Here is a 21911-nt window from a genome sequence, read left to right on the forward strand (position 1 = left end):
ATGTAATGAGTCACACTGAGCCCAAACTCTAGCTGAAAATTAGTTCAAGCCATTACACTTTCTCAAGTGGAGTATGGGACTTGAAATTTATTTTGATGTTTCTGTTAAACGTGGACTGCATGAATCAAGGAGTATTTCTGGTTACTGATTAAGAACTGGAGTCCGTGGCAGGGGTGTGCTAAGCCTGGGAGCTGCTTGCACAGTGAGGATCTGCATAGTAACCGCAGTTCTCCTCTCCCTTTCTAGTGCATAGCACATCTTGGAGAAGTCAATGCTATGTGCCTCACTTCTGCACTGTAGTGCAACACTGCTGTTCTGCACAGCCCACAGACACCACTTTCAGTGCAAGGCCTTTCTCCACCTGCCTGAACTAAGCCATTCCCAGTTCCACCTGCCTGAACTAAACCATTCCCAGTGGAAGGAGCCTGCCTGTATCTTCAGTTCCTGTTCTTCCAACAAAACCAGCTGCTGTTACAGCGAGGGCACCTTGTCAGTCTCCAGCTCGGCTGACCTTCCCCCTGACAAGCCTGTCTGTGAGTCTCTGCACACAGAGCTGTAGGTCTGGGTGATTTTGAGCCTGTGTGCATGTGTGCAGGTGGATATTCTATGGTGTGGGGCTGAGTGAGGAAAGTCCAAAGGCACTTTGGTTACATCTTTCAACACCCCCACCTCAGCAGCACTGCTGAGCCGTGCTGTGGCACAGCTCCTCTGCAGCCTTTCTGCCTTGTGTGCTGGATGTGGGAAGGTGGAGGGAAGTTGGGATGCAGCACCAGGACCCACCTTCTGCATTACAGCCTTTCCTGGATAATGCCTTGTGCTGCAGACCTGCCTCTTCCAGACAGTTCTGGAGACCGGCCCTGGACCAGGTTCAGTCATCACTGAACTCAAATCAGACCCAAGAAATGCACTGGCTGGACTCCCAGGTGGGTCCAGCAGCTTCTTCCAGAAATGTGCTGCCTATCTGGATGCAATAGCTCTGACTAAACTAGTGAACTAAACCAGGATGGAGCACAGTCTTGAACACCAGCAGGCAGCTACCACACAGTAGTTATCACACTCTCCAATGTGCTCATGGTCTGTGCCAACAACAACTCTTCTAAGCAGTTCCTAGACATGGTTCACAGGATTCATGAGCCAGAAACTGGTCTCAGTAGGCAGCATGGACACGGCAGAGTAGGTACAGAGAGTTTGCCTGTATGGCCATGTGATGAGCTATCGAAACTGACCTACTAGTAGCATGATGAACACTAAGTACTAAGCAGGTCACCTGAAGCAGTTACAAGCTATACATGTGGGAATGAGGTGTGTGTATTTCCAATACCTTTCTGGTAACCCAGTGCCAGTTTCCATGAAAACCCCTTTACTGAAAATCCAAACTACTGCCAAGTGGTAAATTCATGTGCTTTCCACATTGTCTCAAAAGGCCTGTTTTTCTTTCTTAGCACTGATTTGGTTTAAAGGAGACAGGTAATAATGTTACGTATCTGAGTGCTGCTTTTAAATGAGGAGCCAAATTTCATAGTTGCTTGTGTATATGCAGTGTGTGAGTGTTTGGGTAATAGGAAAGAAGAAATGAAAACAGAGCAATCTTTCTGCATTGGGGCAGAAAGAATTTGCAGCTCTGCTGATTCCCATGCAGAGGGAAGAGAAAGCATTGCTTTGCCTCCACTGGCTTTGCTGAAGAGAGCCTTGGGGCAGAACAGCCATCCAAGCTACAAGCAGGTTGCTGCAAGGAACCACCGGCAATCCCAACACTGCAAAAATCTGGCTGTGTCTTCCCTCTTAAATCACTTCTGTTGAAGACCCTCTTTTCATTACACTGATTTTTGAGAACTGTAATTAGCCCTACCTCAGCACCCGATGAGGTATTACCCTTTCCTCAGCTAAGAAAATTGAAGTGCTGATATTACATGACTTGTCCTAATAATGCAATTAGCTGCCAAGAGAAACAGAAATCAGGGGATTTAAAAACTGGTTCATTACTGTAATGATATGATGAGACTCGTATTCCCAAACACAAGCAAGAGGACAAGCCTCTGGCAAGGCCAAGCACACTGAGAACGAACGTGGTTTATCTGACTGCAGAGTGAGAGAGGGAATGGAGATATGTTTGAAGGACACATGAATATCAACCACAAATCAGGACTATCGTCAGGTACATATCACAAATAGAAATGGTTATTACTTTCTAGTTCCCAGTTCTCAGAGCAGAGCAAACCATTTGGAGCTGTGGTCTGATACACCTGCCTTCCAGGCCCGTCTCAGCCATGGGGGTCAAACCCACAAGCAGGACAGTTTCCTGCCAGCCAGATGAGAAAGTGTTTGGTGTGAGAACACTGTACTCCTGTCAAAGTGGAGCTACAAGGCAGCTCAGAGCAGAGGAGACATTTGTGGGGTGAAACAAGAGAAGGGGAAGAGGGCAGCTTCTGGGCCTTCATGATTATAGTACCCTGAGGAAGAGCTGGGCACCTGCACCCAGAACTGTTATTGTATTTTTATCAGACAATAATTGAGCAAAGCACTCTAGTAATATAAGGTGCTTGGTTTTCTGTGTATCCATAAAATTATCTAGGCATCTAAGCATCAGAGGTGTTTGAGATCTAAGGAACCTCCACTAGCTACTACAAAAAATTAAAAACAGAGAGCTCAGAGGACTCTTCAGAGGTCCTTTAAGTCTAAATCTTTGACTTTACCTTAATCACCTCTGAGAGATGTCTGTCCAACCTGTTCATAAATTCCTCCAGAGAGGCAGATCACAACCTCCACAAGAAGATCTGCTGAGGTGCAATCTTTCATTGCTCTTAGAAAAGATTTATTTATTGATCTCTCATGGACTTCCTCTGCAAATATTCCTTGTCCTTGAACTGGATGAATGAATCCAGATGAGACTAATGTCATTACATAAATACTTATCAGCTAGCTGCCTCTTTGTCAGCCATGGCCTAAGGACCAGTTCTCAACAGCATGAGATAGGCATAAATCCTAGCTACTCAAGCCTTAAAGGGTGTGATCTGATCTTTAGCCTCCAAGAACACTGGAACCTGTTCTGGAGAGGCAGTGTCACCTTTGCTTACTGCAGAGACACACAGAACTGACAAATGTCCATATTTGCATAATATATTTTATATTTGCATAATATATTTTAACCACCTGGTGACTCACGATGGGATTTTTGCAGAGGTAGACTCTAAAGTGAAACAGGTCAAAAGTGAACAATCTGTCTCAGAAGAGTAAAGGAAACCTGAGAGGGGAGGAAACACAATTACTAACACAAGCCCCCAAATACAAATAAAAACCCCATAAATTATAACCGAAGAGAGGGATGCATTCATCCTAAAGAACACTAAGAAAATGTAAACTGAAGTTTAATTAAGCAACAAACCTGAAGTAGTGGACCAGTAAAAGGCAATAAATATTCAAATATATAAATGCAGGGCTTTGGTGATGGAGAACAAAAGACTTTTGCAAGAGAGCAATTGCTGGTGGTTTTGAAATATTTTGGGCCAACTGGACAGCTACATGCCTTTAACACTTGGGTTTAGTTAAAAATGCTACAAAAGCACTGTATTTTTCCTTGTCTTGGTTCTATACATGGCCTCTCCTGCACTGGTGATGTGATATAGTTATCCAATGAGGAGAAGATTCAACCTGGGAGCAGTCAGAGCTCAGAAACATAAGTTCTGGACTATGTATGTTCTACCACCCTCTGTTAACAGAAAACCTCCATGGGCCAAACTCAGTAGTAACAAAAGAACTGCAAACATTTGGCAAAGGGAAGATGTTGCTGATCAGAACATGTAGAAGGAGAAACCTGTTGTCAGCAATAAATGAGTTGTGCTACGCTAACAGCCAGTGCTGTGCAAGCCAAGCATATTTCACAGGCAAGGGTAGCACAACGGCGGAAGAAGAAAGCAAAGAATGGTAATGTAAGTTATCTCTCTCCTTTAGGACCACTGTTTTGAAGGATTAAATCCAATGTGGTATCTCTATGTGGGGGTCACTAGCTACTTCCACTTGGTGTGGTACCTACTAGTAACAGAGTGAATGCCTAATGTATATTTTACACACTTGCTGAACATCAAATGGGACTGAGTTACACTTGCAGATGTAATTTTTATGGTCAATTTGCAGCTGACAAGTAATCTACATGAATATGTATTAGTGCTGAAGTTAACAATTTGTGCCTCTTTTCACTTTGGTAGATGAGTGCAATCTAACTTGAAGATATATATATATTAACTCAGCAATGCCACTTACAGCTCTTCCAGATCTATTTAAGAAGCCATTACAGGAGGACAAACACAACGGTCTCCACTGTCACTTAGGGAAGGAAACAGTTGTCATTTTATTGAAACTTTTTCAGGAAGAGTTGACAATTCAGAATATAGTTTTTTTACTTTTTAAGTAATGAGCAATAGTCTGGAAAAGCAATAAAATAATTTCCTTTCATAACATTTATGACTTTAGGTAAATGGGCACTGCTGGCAGGAAGGGACTGAAATGATGAAAGTCAGAAGGAAAAAAGATGTAAGTTTTCATCTATCTTGGCATCTTAATATATCAAATTTAAGGCCAGAGAGATGAAACCATAAAGAATTATAATGACCTGAGCAGAAGCTAAGCAGTCTGGGTAAGTTGAGATGTATCTCCTGCCACATTGCACAGCTATCTATGTAAAAGTGAACTGTAATTCATGTGTATGAGAACTCACATCAGGAGAGGAACTGCAGTTGCCCAGCAGCAAAGGTGAACTATGGCCAGCCCTAAGTACAGCTTCAGTACCCTCTGCCTCAATGTAACTCCTGTTACAAATATTTTGCTTGTGTTTGGCCCAACCTGTTTCTACAAAGCGGCAGAAAAGAAGTGCAGTGCAACTCTCCCCCCTTCCCCAACACCTTATTTTACCCTCTGGATTACCGAAGTGTTGCTGGGAGCAATAGCAGCCATTCCTTTTGCTGAGAATGCAGAATTATGGCCCATAATCAGATGGATTTTTATGTTCTGTCCTACCTTTCATGCCTACTCTGGAGAAGTAATAATTTGCCCCAAATTTTATCTAAAACAGTTCATAAGCCCAAACAGAATAACATTGTTCTCATGAGTCTAATTAATACAAATTGCCCTAAAAGTCAGTAATTTTGCACTGTTTCCACTGTATTTGCAAAAGGGGAAGCATTGAATCACAATGCTCTGTTTTATTTGGAAATATATGCATAAATGCAAAGGAATTCCTCAGTGGCTGTACTGAGGAAAGGTTCATTTTGCAGCTGTAGCCTCAGCTATGCTTGACATCCATAACTAAATACTTCAGTTTTAAGGGGTTTTTCACTGGCAACATTACATTTCCATATAAAATGTGTGACATTCTGCCTTGTTACAGTTTTATATGAACATTAACTTTATGAATTTGCTTTTCCCCTCCCCCCTTTTATAACAATTTCTGCCCATCATTAAAACCTCCACATTTATCTTGAAAAACTATTAAAACAATGTTTATTCCTTTCCTTACTGTTTATCAGACAGTGAATGCAATATGAATTAAGGGTATTTAAACCCTCTTAATTAAACATGCAAAAGCTTTCTAGACTTTATATATCAACTGTGATCTAAAGAAGTTACAGTAATGTGTGTTCTCACAAGAGGAAAGGGAGTCAGGCCCTGCTCCCTTAACATGAAGACCAACATACTTAATATTGTAAGGCCACATGAGCACGGAAAAAGAAAAGAACTCTTGCAAAAAAATAATCCACTGCCTAGTTTGAACATGCAATAGTTGGACATCCTCTAAGAAAACCAAGGCGTAATGCTAGGGATCTAGTATTCATTGCCATTTTTCTTTGAGTTCTTAATAACAGAAGACCATTTTAGGATAACTGAACTGGATCCCTCTCAGACAGTGATGCTCTGAGAGGTTGGTGGATCTCTCCTTCTGTGCAGGTGTCATGCACATATATTCAGTCCACTGAACTTCTAGCCCTCCTTCTAAATAAATACCCCACCCTGTCTTCAGAAGCTTCAATGGAGAATGGAAACTCTTTGGAATCATTCAGGTTCCTCTTCTCGGAACACATTGAAAAGGTCCTTTTGGGCAAATATTCTTGCATCTCCTAAGCACTCACTAGTATAATCTGTAAACTGAATACTCATTCCTGGTAATTTACAATTCTATTTAAAGCTCTTCAACACAGTAGAGTGCAATACCACCTCCACGTGTAAGAACCATCATTTATATTTTTCTTAATGATTAGTCAAAATAATAATGTCATAAAGAGATCCAATGGGCAGAATCTGACAGCAGAAATTTTGAAAAAGAAAACTGGTACAAATGTTTAACGATGAAAGTGATTAATCATTTGAATAGCTTATGCAAGAATGTGGTAGATTTTCTGTCAACTGAAGCCATTACATCAATAAATTTTTCCAGCAGACACGCTTTAATTCATCCAGAAGTTATGGAAATCAGCACAGGATTATTAGGTAAAGTTCCATCATCCCTGTCATCCAGAAAATCACTCAGTCAAAACGATCCCTTTTTAGATTTCAATTTCTATGACTCGCAGACATTTTCTGGGCTGTGTCACTGTAGTTAGCTAAAGCTAAACTCAGGCAGAACCAAGAAATTGCCTCCTAAAGAGACAGTGTCCCCCTCAGCATCAGGAATCAGACTGTTAAACTGTGGTTTTGAGGTCCTTCAGGACTCCTCAGTAACACTGAGTCTGTAAGTAGCAATTGATGCAGAAAACTCCACAAAAAATGAAACATAAAATATTGCACGTAGACTTGGTCACAGTGATCCATGCATTTGTAACCTCCAGGCTGAATTACTGCAATCCTCCCTATGTGGGAAGGAAAACCACACATGTTGGGTTCCCCCAGCAGCGAGCAGAAAGGGGGGGCCATCTAATGGCCAGCCCAGGACACTGTGCACTCATCTGCGGTCCTGCCTGTTAGGCTGAGATCCCTTTGCCAAAATAACACATTTTGGAGAGAGCCTGCCCTAATTAATATCCCAAAGGACTGGCCCTCATTACCTGTGAAACTATCTCTTTCTCCATCCGGCTGAAGCAAGCAAGTTAATAAAGGAAGGATTGAAAGGAGGAAATTCCTCCACAAAGCTAGCACCTCCGACCACTCCAATGGACCCACAGGGAACAGTAAGCCTACTGATAGTTGGCTTGGCCTCACCCCTCCTCAACATCTGCAGGGATATGTGAACTGGAAGAGGTTTTGTGCATGCCAGAGCAATTCACTCATCCACTGAGAACTTCCTAAATTACTACAACCTCTTTATGTCCAGCTGCGAACACCAGGAGTGCACAGACCCATGCAATGCTCCTCCAAGGCATCCCATTACAACCTGTGTGTTGAAAGGCAGACAGGGCTCTTCCACATTCAGCTGCTCCCCTCCATTCCTGCACTGAAGGGTTTTCCAAACAGTTGGATCAGGGACTTTAGGCTGAGCACAATAAAGGTCCAGAACTACACAATGTCGAACAGTTAGTTACTTATTCGCCAGTGCTGACTCCAAGCTGCAGGGCATGAAAACCTTTGCAGAAAGTAATGTACCCTGTTTGCACCATCATGACTTCATCCCCTTCCGTCTGCCCCAATGCACAGAGGAAAATAATAATGCATTTAAATTTAACTCTCTCTTGTACACCAAAAGATATTCTTCCTGCCCTATTAAACAAAGAGCTGTACTGTACACTAATCCCACTGGAAAAAGGGAACAACCACAGCTGTGAGTATGACTAATAACTGACCCAGACTGTTACAGATGGCAAACAAATTGTCTCAGAAAAATCTGTGAAGTTAGCTCTTTTTCAGGCTGCTACTGTATATATGAAAGTAAAATTCTATTGAGAAAGAGAGTTCTACTTACTGATACAAGAAATAAGATCATTAAATCTTTCCTTAGGAAAGACAGGATTTTCCAGCCCTCGGAAATAGAGCTTCAGTACTCCAGCAACTGAGTTAATGTCATGGTTACTTTGGTCATCTGCCAAAGGATTTTCACCTTAAAAAGTGAATAAAGTGAATGAAACACACATGCAGCAGCATTTTTGCACGCAACATTCTTATAAGTGAGTGACATTTTTTTGGTTTTTTGTTTTCAGTATGTGGGAGGTGGCAATACAAGCATTCAAGTAAGATAATAAACACTGATTTAGAAATCCCAGGCTGTGATTAAACTAAACCCAGCAGCCTAAATAAAGCTTCCTTTAAATTACACAACCTACTGATCTCTTAGGTCCTGAACTTCCAACTAGGTATTTATGGACATGTTGTGATTTACAGTTAGTAAAATAAAAAAGCCAAATTTTCTTAATTGAATAGACTTTCTCAGACTATTCCTTGGGAGCTTACATAAGACAAATTGAGTTAGTTGAATTAGAAATTTGTCTTCATTCTGAAAACTTAAAACATTTAGTAATATGTGCAACCATTTTGTGAAAACACTGTGTAGTAACTGAAACCCTAACTAAAACCTCAGCCATGAGTGAACCATGTGTAATTTTAAAGACTTAATCTTTATTTTGAAACACTTTAAAATGTATGTATCCTCCAGAATAACACTACCTAGGATAAGCAGTTAACAATAAGGCAGCTAGAGAATAGGAGGATGTGGCTTAACTTAGCAAGTAAAACCAGTTACTTCATGTATCTTGTCAAAGATGAGATCAGTTTTAACAAGGTATGTAACTAATCCTGGGGAGAAAAAATCCTGTGCATATTTTTTCATGCTTTTAGTCACAAATCTTATTGCTCCAAGAGTTTTCTCATTAGCAGATGATCTGAAAAAGTTTCTTCTGGAAATTAAAAAAAAAACAAACAGTTTTAAGACCCAAGAATAGAGAATGTAATATGTAAAAAAATTTGTAACTAGTATTGTTTTCACACAATTAGGGTATTGCTGGATCCTGGCTCCCCTAGCAGAGCAATCCTAGGCTGGGTATTGCATGCCACTCATGTTTAAAAAACTGTTTTCACTTCCTGGTATCTCTCCCATGATTCCTCCTCTGAGGCTGAAGTTTCTTTCAGGAATGAAAACAATGGTTGAAAATGGAACAACCCTTTCACAGCCTGTATTCTCATTGATCGTGATGCCACTTTGGCAGAGGGACCAGAAAGTTGAGCACTTGTATTCCAGAAGATCAAGTAACAGGGTTCTCAAATTGCGTTAAGTAGTCTCTTGAATCTAATTAAAACCCATAATCTTTTCTTTCTGAGGATCTTTAAAATAAAATCTAGACAAACTATTATTTGCAGTTTATCATTAACAAAAGACTGAAGTTTACAGTTGATTCAGGAGTCATATGCCTCGTCTAAACAAAATGAAAACCAATCTCAAGCTCCTAGGACATAACAGGGTAAAAACATGTACATGTAATCATAATAATTCATCTTAAGCATATGACTGTGCAGTACACAAAGTGTATACAAACTGCTTAACCCAAGAAAGTAATTACAATTTAAAAGATTTTAAAATGTCAGATATTAAGGTGCTCCAATAAATGAAAATGCAATTACCTCTCTCAAATGAATTTTTAATATCATTGACTTCCACCTGGGAACCAGACACTCTAAAAATTCCCTGATGCTGAAGACCTGCAGCAAAGATGGGAGACAGCGGTGAGAAATTAATCTAGTTTTTAAAATACTTCTAAACTCTATTTTAAAAACAAAGCTGTGGTGGTAAATGCATTATGCAGAAGATACACAAAAAAGTCAGCACAATAATGAAATGACATAGTATGTTTCAGAGTTTACCGTATAAATTGATAAATCTGATACAGCTTTCCACTATGAGAGGAATGACTTGTCCTGAATCCTGGAAAAACAAGAACAGAAAGAGTGAACTGCAGATTGAAAAGAGGAAACCTCCAGACTCTGGACTGAATGTGAAAATGCATTTTCTTGGTCAATCCAGATGGACATACAGTGCTGGCAAAAAAACACATAAGAAAAGAATATTTCTAACAGAGTTCTCTTCCCATTTAGGGAGGGAGGGAAAGGAACAGGTGATGAGAAAGGATTATGGTTCTTCAGTAAAATAACTGGATCATGAAATTCAGAGACTTCATTCTCTACCTCTGCCACTGTATCTGGCTAACACTGTATGTGACATCTAAGCTCATGCATATTTTAGGGTTTTGAAGCAAAATGAGTTAAAGCCGTGAATTTTCCTTTTAAAAAGTTTGCTATTAAGAACAGTCATTCATGATGAAGATGATCCCTCTGCATCCATTTAACTTACCTTTCTTTTCCTGATGGAGAAAATCCTACATGGACCTAATTACATAGGACCTAACTCCCTGAGGTGAGGTTTTTTTTGTGACAAATGTTGATCGCAGAGTTGTCAAGGCCTTTACTGGACCTGCTGGATTATCAGAAATGTTCTTGGAGAAGAGCCACCAAATGGCATTGCATGAGGTACCAGGTGTCTCTCTCCTGACCTGAGAGCACTCCTATGTGCTCTGCTGATTTTGCGTGTCCTGACACAGAGCAGTTGGTGGCCTGGCATGTTGTTTCAGGTTGCTCTAACTAGCTGCAATACACTGGGTGGTTAATTGCAGCCACTTCGAGCTGAGCATGTGGTTCAGCTGCCTCTTCTGTAGCCACAAACGTATTGGGAAAGGGAGGTCACAGCCTACACCTCCTTGCCTGCAACTAGCACAGCTCAGGAATAAAGCTCCTGGTCTCAGCCACGATACAGCAGCAGGTCTATAGCCACATCTTCAGTAAAGCAGAGGTGTTTTAATAAATGAGAATAAACGCTTGTGATGGGAGGGAGAGAAGATGATTATACACTAATTTTCAGTGAGTTATTTGTTTTTTTCTTTTAAACTGCTGATTTTCCAAAAGAACTGTCACAGTCCTTTATCTGTGTGTTTTGGCACTTTAAAAAAATGGATGTTCTCCCCCAAGCACATTAAGGACTACAAGTCATCAAATATCTATTAAAGACACAAATCATATGATTAAAAATGATTTTGAAAAGTTGGTGTTTACGCTGAAAAAATTACTGTTTCATAAATAATAGTTACCTTTGAAATTCTTGTCTTAGAAGCTGTAATTTTTCTTTCCATATGAATTTCAAATATGTGAGCACTCAGAGAACTAATTCATTTGAAAGTTTAATATAAAACCAGTCTGTACTATAAAACCCATGAATTCAAAAGCACCTTGTAACTCAGAATACATGTTTCCTGTGACAAACTAGTCTTTAATTTTCATACTAAATAACACTAATGGGAAGTTTATAAATTAAGCGCAAGTAGAAGAAAAGTCAACTACTAAAAAAAGTTTGAAAAATAACACAGAGTGAAGCAATGAAACAATGCACTTACTGCGATAACCTAACCCCTGATCTTTTGTGTACTCCATGATGTTTTAGTGGGACTTAAAAAGACTGTACCACTAATTATGCTACTTAAATTGTGGCTTGTCTGTCTTTTAATCTAAAGCCTAGCAAAGACTGGCTAGCCAAGAATCAGTAAAGTTTGGATGAGCTTTTTCTGTTTGAGCTGTGTTATGATTCATTAACAGCTGAATAAAAAAACCCCCATGGAACAGGTCAGCTGCTAAACCCAGGAATACTGTCATCTTCACCAACACTGAGCAGTCTGGCTCTCCAAAAAGCAGAGTATTAGAAAACATGCACAACATGCACCCGTATCTCCTGTTAGTATACTGGTTCATGCAAAGAATCTAAAGCCTCAGAAAAGATAGTGTTTGCAGTAAGAAATTAAAAGAAAATAAATTACTTTCATACCTGGGTTTGGAGAATCCGTTCAGAACCACACACAACTATGTAGTTAAGTAATTCCCTGAAATAATCTAAACTAGCACCTTTGGATTTTGGACCTAATGACAGGAAAATAATTTGAAGTAACAATCTGCGTTGATCAAATGTCAAGAACAGTGACCCCACCGTTGCTGTGAATTTAATCTGATGTGTGTACTCAGTGAATGTATGTTTGGGACTAATTACCATTTCTTATGATGCAAAAATGTAAAAAGCCTTTTGGTGCAACACTGTTTTTCACTAGGTGTAAGCCTTTTGTGCCTGTCAAAATGACTCATTCCTATCAGGAATGACATGGTCTTTGGGCATGGATGTTTTCCTTAGGTTAGCTGCCACACTGGCATATCTGTCACATGGCTACCAGCCTTCTTTTCCTCTTTATTTTGGAAAGACTAACTATGTAGGACTCTCCACTTGCAAAAGTAAGCCCTGTCACCCACCCTGTCAGGTAACTAACCCTCTTCTCTGTGAGGGAAAATAATGGATTACCATTTCTCCTGATTCGCTCTGTGCTTCTCTAATCCAGGGGCTTTTGTTGTGGGAGTTTCTGCTTCTTTGCTTACTTTCATCCTTGAGAAAGAAACTGTTCATGATATTAATCTCTTGGATCATGTGATGATTTCCTGAAAGTCTTTGCACATCACAGCCTGCATGAAAATATTAGTTGTACTGAGGGTGGCTGAATGCTTGATTCAAAGACAGGTAAACTGGTATGGTGCCACGGAGCACAAAATTTTGTTCTGCAAAATATTTGCCACTAGGTATGCTGCAGAGGAAGGAAAACAAAATCCCTGTAACATTCAAGCCCAGTTCACAGAGCTTGCAGTTAGGAATGTAATTCACTGCATTTATAAATATTTTGTTACATATTTTCTGAAGACTTCTTTCCCTTAGATCTGTCAGCTAGTATCCAGAGGCACTAATTGACTGTGATGGGCAGGTACTTATTAATGAATAAGGAAAAATCCATCATTTAAGACTACAATCACTGTAGAATTGTGCTCTGGTTCAGTTTTGCCTGCTGTACTCATACACTCATTTCTTAATGCAAACTTCTCCCTCCAGGTCTTTGAAAAAACTAATTTTGAGCCAGGCGTGAATGCAACCCGAGAGTGAGGCAGAGATGGTTCTCTTGTCACCAGAACGATACCTGATGTCTTGTGTGAGAGTTCCTTCGGCCTCGGCTAGAAGCATTATTAGAAATAAAAGTATGAAAAAGAAGAAGATAGTAAATACAGCAAAGATACAAGATCCAGAATAGCGGTGATCACAATTTCACACAATATAATAAATTCCTAAAGTCATAGGAAATCAAAAGCTGGATATCAAACCCAGGGTAGTACTGCTTCTCCACAGATTTGAATACTGAATGTAATGAAAATGGCAAGCAGGAAATAGTGCTAAGTCGTGGGATGCACCACTATATCCTATCCTCTACATGATGCTAAGTTTCCTAATAAAACCAGGCTGCCAATACTGTCCCTACTTGATTAACAAAATCGTAGGGAGGCTAACATGAGAAATTAATCACCCTCTTTCTCTCTGACTTCAGGAAATATTATATTGATCAACTGGGAAAGAAAAGAGCCCCAGGACAGACTTAAACATAATGATCTGCCTCAGCTCATGTGAGGTAGTGACCATTATAGTAAGAAGTGTTGAGATCAGCCACTGGGGTGGCTGGTGCCAGTACCTTGATGAATGACTCCAAATCACCATTAAACAACTTAGCACTATACTGTGATCGGGGTCTGGGCTTCCTGTGTTTCTGGGGCTTAGGGGGAAGATTTGGAGGCCTAAGGGAAGGGAATATGATTACTGAGCAACGTAGAATTAAGTCACACAATAAAATGAAACGTCTGTAAACTCATGGCAAAACAACAGAACATTGTAAAGGGAGAAATAAACACAGTACTTATCAAATAAAGACTTTCCATCAAATTTAACTGTAACAGTGATTAAAGAGTGGAGAACTCTCCCATTAAAAACACATTACTTATGGATAAATATTGACACCTTTATAGTTTTACATATACATTTATTCCAAACACAGCACAATCAGAATGGCCTTTTTTGTTGTGGTCATGCATGAAATGTGCAGCAACCACTGGAATTCATCCTGCCAGCTGCAGCAGAACACAGGTCACTGGAAGCACCTCTTATCAAGCAGAATCTCAATCAGCTTTGTGCTAGAGAAGCTTCAAATGCAAATTAAAGCTGCTCAGCACACTCCTAAGGTGCTTCAAAACCAAGTTGACTGCATTTTCAACTAGAGCCCGGAAAGTTAAACAGCTTTAGCCTTCCTCATCCAACCACCAAAATCTTCACACAAGAAAAGAAACACCTTGGAAATTAGCTAAAGGAATTAAAATAATATCATTGACTTGAAACAAATAAACAAAAGCAGCATAATGAAAAAAAAAAGGAAGAACACAGAGAACTTTGGTCTGCACAATGTTTAGCTAGTGTGTTACACACGATGACTACAACCAAAAGAGATTTCAGGAAATAAATATTGTTCTCTAGGTCACAATATATTCTATGAATGTCAGGGCATGCTACATGCCAACAGCTTTCCTAGTTCCCCTGCACCAGCACTCCAATGTTTCTATAGATTTTTCAGGAATTAGCAAAAAATCAAATGTTTTGGAAACAGTGAGAAACAACAATGCATAGAACACTGAGTGGTGGGACTTCGGTCTGTTTGGGTACTACCTGCTATTTTAAACTCATCTTTAAAGATATCTTCTTTGTTTCTACATTTAACTTTGACCTTGAGGAACATTTTTGTTTACATTTCTTACAGCCTGGAAACTTAACTGAACCCTGGGGCAATAGGCAGGTCTCAGCTGGAACAGGGGAACTGGTGCTGAGGAATGGACAGTCAAGCCCTGCTCTCTGAGTTTAAGTGATCAGCTGTAAGAAAATAGTTAAGATGGCTTCAGTCTGCTCCCCCACTTTACTAAGGTACAATCATTGCCTAAATCCATCATATTCTTTCAGCTGCTTACACAGGAGGGAATTGAGGATGATGTGAACCTGATGAGTCACCTGCTTTGGAGTCAAGAAAGAATGTTTTTCTCATTAGACATAATCTTGCTGACCTCCATGCATTCCTGGTAGCACTGGGGGGCAGAGTTAAAGGCACAGACCTCAGAATTAATGTCAGCAATGGGGAAGAATGTTCTGATTTATTACTGCTTTTCAACTGGGGTTATATAAGGAAAGAAGGTGAATAAATCCATTTACAGAGTTAAAATGGACCATGGAGTGGTCAGTGAAAGGTTGGTTTTAAGTCTGTAGAGATGTTCCCAGGAATATGGGTGCCAGGCAGAAGAAATGATACAAAACCAAGTGATCCAGCAAAGGCAAAGGCAGATCCAAATTGCTGATCTGTGAGGGAAGACTTTTTTTTTTTTTTTTTGTAAAATTCAAAGATGAGGAGTGGTGGTCCAGGAAATAAAATGGAGAAAGAGAAGACATTGAGCAAGTATGTATGGCATGGAAACGGAAGGGAAGAGTGAGACCAGGAAAGCTGGGCTGGATGTTCCTGCCGTCACCAGGATGGGAAGGGTGGCACCCATAGCGGTGATACACACAAGTGGCAGCTGCAAATCCGAACAGTTGCCATTGCCCCCCACAGTTGGATACCCTGGGTGCTGCAGAGCTCCTTGGTGTTTATGTCTGGAGGCAGCATTGCAGGTGTGGCATTACACAACTGAAAAAGTATGTACTCCACAAAGAAGGGAGACCTAACTGCATCCCTTCTCTTCAGTGAACATACAGACCCATTTAAGTATCAAACACATGGATGCTGGGGGAGGTAGATATTCCTGTCCAGAGCTAAGTGATCAAAGATGCGGCCTGTCATCTAAATTCATCTCTGTATCAGGTTCTTCTGAACTGTATATTCTGACCAAGTGAATTACAAACTATGAGAGGCAAGGTATCTTTAGCAACTGAAAAAAAATTATTTTCTAGCACCAAAAAGCCCCCTGCTACTTCCAAATCTGATGTGTGATTCACAAATATTTTTAAGGGTCTTCCAGCTTGTCCTATCCTTGACACTGACCTAAGCAGCTCTCAAGAATGAGGAAGATGAACAGCCTGGTCCTTTACCCATCAGCATGCAGAAACAGAAACGCTAAATGTTAAAACACACAGGGCCTGTACACAATTTATGTAACAATGTCATATAACCTTAAAAACTTGTTCTAAAATTTGTAATTTCTAAGATTTTATTACATTTGTAAGTCTAATCAAATAAAATCAAAATATCTTACCTTGTTGTCATGTATTCAGCCCTGTGACCTAGAAAAGTTCAATAAACAGGAAACAATCACTTATAGGTTTTAGATAGATTTTTTTTGTATCTAAATTACACTTGGCAAATCACTTTTAACCTTTACTTTCATGTTACCAGCAAAAGATATACAATTATACAACAAACAGGGCAGTGCAGTTATCTACCATCTCCACGGTTCCATTTAAAACACAAACACAACTCACCTTATGGAACAATTTTTAAGAAGCCTGTCTGTAGATTAAAGAGTCACTTGATACTGTAAATAATTTGAAGTAAAACTCCTAACGATGTATCTTGTTTGTGCTCATGTGTTTTAGTGGCTAAATCAATACGGAAATAGAGCTGCACCAAGATTAGATTATATCTCCCCTTGTGCCTAAACCCTCTTCAGCGCTGACAATATACAGTTCTAGACACCAATGGCTTGCTATTGAAAGAATCCTTCCTCTCTTTTGTCTGTGTATTGCAAGAAAAAATTACAATGCTACCACTGGGAAAGACCACAGCGAAATGCGGAGAATTTGCAGAAAGGTTTCTGGGTAACCTCTGCAGAAGAACAGATCACTAAGTCAGGTATGTGCACCATGTCAACTCATGGTAATGAAAAGCAAAATAATGAAACAGTATGAAGGTCATGGTATGATAAATTCCAACCAGCTCAGTTTTCCAAAAGGGAGATTGTACCCTATTAATTTATTAGAATTCTTTGTATATGTCAGTAAAATACTGGATAAAGGAGAATCAGTTGAATTAATTTACTTAAACATTCAAAGGCCCCTGATAAGTTTCTTCACAAGAGACGACTAAAGCAACAAAGCAGCCATGGATTGAGTGGCAAAATATTCTCACTGATCAAAAACTAGTGAAGAAAAGGGAAACTGAGTGGAATTAAATGGTCTTTTTTCATCATGACAAAAGTGTAATGGTCATCTACTCAAGCCTCCCCATTAGGACCATTTACGTAATACATAATGCATTTATTAATGTCTTGGGGAGATCACAGTATCTAAGGAGGCGGAATATTGTGCAGATGACTGAAATACTTTTGTATCAAGTCCTAACAAAACTGTGAAGCCCTTCAATGGAGGAACAGGACACAAATGAAATCCAGTATTAACAGGTTCAAGTAAGATATTAGGGAAGAAAGAATTAAATACCTATGCAGGTAACAGAACTACAGAATTATACTGACTCTGAAAATCACTGAGCATCACTTAGGCTAAGTACACCCCTCAAATTGAAAGTGACACCAAAAGAAAACCAGTGATATGCAAAACCTAATATTATGTGTCAATGACCAGGTGCACCTGAAACACTGCACAGTACTGAAAACCCTAATCTGAAAATATACTTTGCAATACCAGGAGAGTGGGGATCCTCAGAAGGTGGTACAAAGAATAAGCTCTGGGAAAAATCTCTGGCATTAATAAGGCATGTAAAGATTGTTGGCATCTATTTTAGAGAACTGAAAAAGAGGGATGAAAGAAGAGCATGTAAAATAACCTGTGACAGAAAAAGGGTAAGCCAGGGACTTCTCCCTATGCATGTAACCAAGTTCATTGAAACCAAGAATCCCAATAATAAATCCTACTAAAACAAAAGATGTTATAAATCCTGAGTCTGGGCAATTTTAAACACATCTCTGATATTTAACAGATTAGGGAAAAAACTATCTGGGACACAGGGGCAATATTTTTTACAGCCGCTTATCCTCTTTCTTGCATTGCCTTTTGCTTTGTTCATTTGTTCATTCAATAGATGAGCCTTGGGTCAAAATTAATATGCATGTCAGTGTGCTTCCTATGTTTAGTATCAATGTCATTTGAGTATTTCTCATTTATTCTTCCAAATTTGTAGATGCAGACTCAGCACAGAGCACATCATCTATCTCCCTTGTGCAGATCATGGATATGTATCTGCTGTGTCCATTAAACAGCAACAGACTGTAGTAGGCAGGTGATGAACCAGGACAGAAGCCAAACGCTGTCAGTGTTGTGGACACCAGACTGGAATCTGGATTTATTCAGCCTACATCCTTACACTGTACAGGTTTGAATAAAAGCAAGAGAGGGTGCCAAGGGAAAACTTGCAGTTGAGACAAACCTCTCCCTCTTCCTCCATTCTCCTCTGCATTACTTAACACAGCACCCTGTATTATTTGTCTTCTGTGTTGCTGAAATTGATGCTGCCAGAAAAGGCAGCTTGAGTGGAGCAGGGGAGAAGTTCACTTCCTACAAAATCTTTTCTATACTAACTACAGCACGAATGTTCTTGATTCCGTTGTAATTCTACCCTTTCAACAATCTCCATCCAAGAAATGTACAGAATCCAGGTCCTCGTCCCCAGGCATGTGCACTGTAGTGAAGCACATGCCTCAATAAGAAGGGGGTACTTGGAACTTTTTAACCTCAACCATCAAAGAACGATGCCTTTTTCTCCCAAGTATCAGCTTTGAATGGGATGTATACATTTGGAGTACTATTTGTATGTACTATGCTATGATGATGCAAAAACTCTGTGCAAAAACACTGTGGGCCACACAGATTAACTATTTGGGGATTACAGCTGGTGGGTCGAAGGGAACAAACAAAATGGTCCAAGCATGTCTGAGCATGGCAGAAAGGCCCAGAGCCTGATGGCAATTTATCACCTGGGTTACACTGCTGCGTTTGGATTTCCTTTCATACAGTTCTTTCCTTGTTTCTTTCCAACATGCATTAGTAAAAGATTCTGTTGCCTTTTATATTTCTCCCTCTAGCAGACAATCATGCATTTTACTGGTCTTCCAAATAACAAACATTCACTTTCTTTTTTTCAAATACATTTTCTGTGAGCTTTTGGAGGAAGATTTTCCTCTTTTTTGACTAACATCAGGTGCACATTGTTCTGTGTGAATAAACTGTTTAATGCAAGCATTCTAGAAAAAAATGTATTAAATGAAAACTTCCATGAGAAAGAACACAATGTAGTTAGTTGTCTAAAACCAGCTACCATCTTCTACAGTCCGGCCTTGCAAGAAAACGCTGTTTATTTCCTACTGCAATCTCAGTCACTCCCTGGACAGGGGCTTTGTTTGGGTCATAGCCACTGAACTGTTAATAGCTCTTAAGGCATCTCCTCAACTGGATTTGTGGATCTGGGCATCATATTAAAACCAAGAAGAGATCTGATTAGCAACAGATATTTGGCAGTAAAAAGAAAATAAATTGACACATCCTTTAGAGACACTCTTCAAGAGAACAAGTTTCCTTTCTTGAGTCTGAACTCTGAATCATAGTCTTTAATCTTCAGGAGAGGATTTGTACTTTTTGCAGTGCAATTCACTTCCTCTCAAGTCTGTAACACTCCATGTGGCTAGTCATCAAGGCTTGCAGTGTGATTTTCCTTTTCCCATTGATGCATGAAGAAGTGCCTGTTGGGAGAGCTGGTAAGAGGTGGGCTGGAGCTGTGCATAGTACCTGATTCATTACTGCCCTAATTCAGCTTTACTTCATTTGATCACAGACACCTGCTGTCTTGGTTTATATTTTAAGATGTATTTTTAAAAATTGTGGAGACTGTTGAGGACAACAGATAATTCTCTGCTATCTCTATCATAATTTGTAAGGCAATAATTTTATATGCAATAATGACAATCAGCAGGTATAGAGCTATTCATTAAGTTTTCACTCATTCCAGTTCACAATATGCAAATACTTTGTAGAAACTCAACATTAAATTAAGTCTATAAGAATCTCGCTACTGACATCAGTGGGGTCAGGATTTCACCTTTTACCTTTCCTGAATGCTCCACTGAGTTTTTAGGCTGCAAGAAGGACATTCATGTCCATGTATCAGAAATGTTGCACTAGTGAGTACATTGTAAGAGATGAGTCCTGGATAATTTTGTATGCTTAAAAAATATCACTCTCTCCCAACTCTTAAAAAAACCTCAAGTCAACAGAAATCATTAGGAAGTAGAAACAGTACATTCATCACAGCTCTTAAATCACCCTACACTGACTGTGTCAGCTCTCCTTTCAGACATGAGATTTTTCATTCAACAGTTCCATTTCCAAATATAGTCACTTGTCTAAATGTCTGCACAGGGGAAATAAATATCTGTTGAAGAAATAAAATCAATTTATAGTGCATACTCTTGCCACTGCACCAAAACTATGAGTGGTAAAAATCAAATCTATGCTTACCGGACAGCTAAGCTTTAAGTTTTGTAATTTTTTCCTGCATATCTTTTGGCATTTTAGTGGGTTCATTGTATAGTCTGAAAATCACTTTTCAGTTTATTGTGTGATATTTACCTTCTCCGAGTGTCCTCTGCAGTAAGTCATGTTTTGCTTGAAGTTTTGTGATGAGGTTACTACCTTCCAGATATTCTCTGAATTTCTGTAGAGATGCAGATCAATCTATTACTATGTATGGCACATAAACTCCAGGAACTTCTGCGTAATTTTTACTTCAGGTGTTTCGTCTGTATCACATGAATGAGGAAGCAAGCAACATACCATGAAATAGAATTGCTCTGTTTCCTGCTGGTTAGCTCTTCTTTTTGCAATGCTAGGCTTACTCAGGTATGTCTCAGAGACTGTTGACTTCACAGACTCCGTTGAGCGACTGTGCTGGAAACACTCTGACACATCATAGTCTTCAATGGTGACCATATCTTGTATTGTCTGCAGGGTAGCCTCGGTTGTTTTCTTAACCTGGTGTTTAAAAGCACAATTTGCCAAATGCAAGATAAATACATATCAGAACAGTTTAGAGGGGAAGCTCTTTACTCAAAATAATTCTCTGTCACACTCCCCCAAACAAACTGGTGTGTGAATGTGAAAAATTAGGTGTACTGTATCAGACAACTATGTAACAGAAAAATGACATGATTAGGTTTCCTATCTAGTTCTCTGCTTTACCATGGTCCAATCCACAAACATGGATGTACTCATTTGTTGCTGTACAGCACCCTCAAGCATTTGTTTTCTGAAATTAGAATAGAAATGTGACATGATTTGATTATGGTCCCTAATCTGAAATGCAATACAGATGATATGCTGCTCTGAAGGGTCAACTCTCCTAAGTGTGGTCAACGTGTTAAGATTGAATATGTACACCCAAGGATCTGGCTGCCAGAACAACATAGTCTTCCAAGATAGAAATCTGTTACACTATTCTGCAGAGTGCTATGGTAAGGAGCACAGTGATGTTTAGACTGCAGAAGTAGAATACACAGATGGAGGAGGGGGCTGGAGAAATAATGATTTACACCAGTCCCACAGTACTTCCTATGAGCGACTGAGCACCATTGCTTATAGTGAAAACCAGGGCATGGAGGCTGTGGAACAGGGGATGCAGTGTTTCTACAATGCAGTAAAGTAATGGGCAAGATTGACAAGGATGTGATTTACCTCCCAGTTCTGCTTCAGAAGAGTCTCTAGTAGAGTCAGCTTAACCAAATCATGTACACTTCTACGCTCATCTCCAGTGTAGGCAAATATCTCTTCCGTGCCTGACAACATGATTTCTCCCCCTATGCCCTTGTGCTTCTCTTTACTGAAAGAAATAATCTTTCTTCTTCCTTTTTTGTCTTTGTTACCTTGAGATACTTTCTGAATTCAAGTGGGTTTTTTTCAAGACTACTGTACATGTTTCTTTGACATTAACAGTTTGTTCTAGGCATTCAGGCACATAATATAGAAAAGATGGAACCCTGAAAACTTATCAGTAAAGTACACCAAGAGATTAAATTATTCCTATGTTTTAAATTAGGAACAGATTCTCTTTTAAACTGAGGGCCTTTAACAC

The 21911-nt window shown here is 39.6% G+C and overlaps 1 protein-coding gene across 2 annotated transcripts in view; it reads right to left on the bottom strand.

Moving 5' to 3' along the window:
* The window catches only part of SRGAP1 (SLIT-ROBO Rho GTPase activating protein 1), a 153451-nt gene that overhangs the window by 19245 nt on the left and 112295 nt on the right, over window positions 1–21911 (bottom strand). Inside the window, exons 9-15 of one of the 2 annotated variants that reach the window (XM_074902963.1) lie at window positions 20618–20815; window positions 20414–20498; window positions 16093–16120; window positions 12960–12993; window positions 9772–9832; window positions 9532–9609; window positions 7883–8017 (exon numbers count right to left, since the gene is read on the bottom strand). In XM_074902963.1, coding sequence (XP_074759064.1) covers window positions 7883–8017; window positions 9532–9609; window positions 9772–9832; window positions 12960–12993; window positions 16093–16120; window positions 20414–20498; window positions 20618–20815 — 619 coding nt within the window. Of the gene's footprint in view, window positions 1–7882; window positions 8018–9531; window positions 9610–9771; window positions 9833–12959; window positions 12994–13502; window positions 13606–16092; window positions 16121–20413; window positions 20499–20617; window positions 20816–21911 lie in introns of both variants that reach the window. The other variant, XM_074902962.1, reaches the window with a different exon arrangement.

The sequence above is a fragment of the Athene noctua genome, chromosome 3, assembly GCF_965140245.1.
Source record: "Athene noctua chromosome 3, bAthNoc1.hap1.1, whole genome shotgun sequence".
NCBI classification, from domain to species: Eukaryota; Metazoa; Chordata; class Aves; order Strigiformes; family Strigidae; genus Athene; species Athene noctua.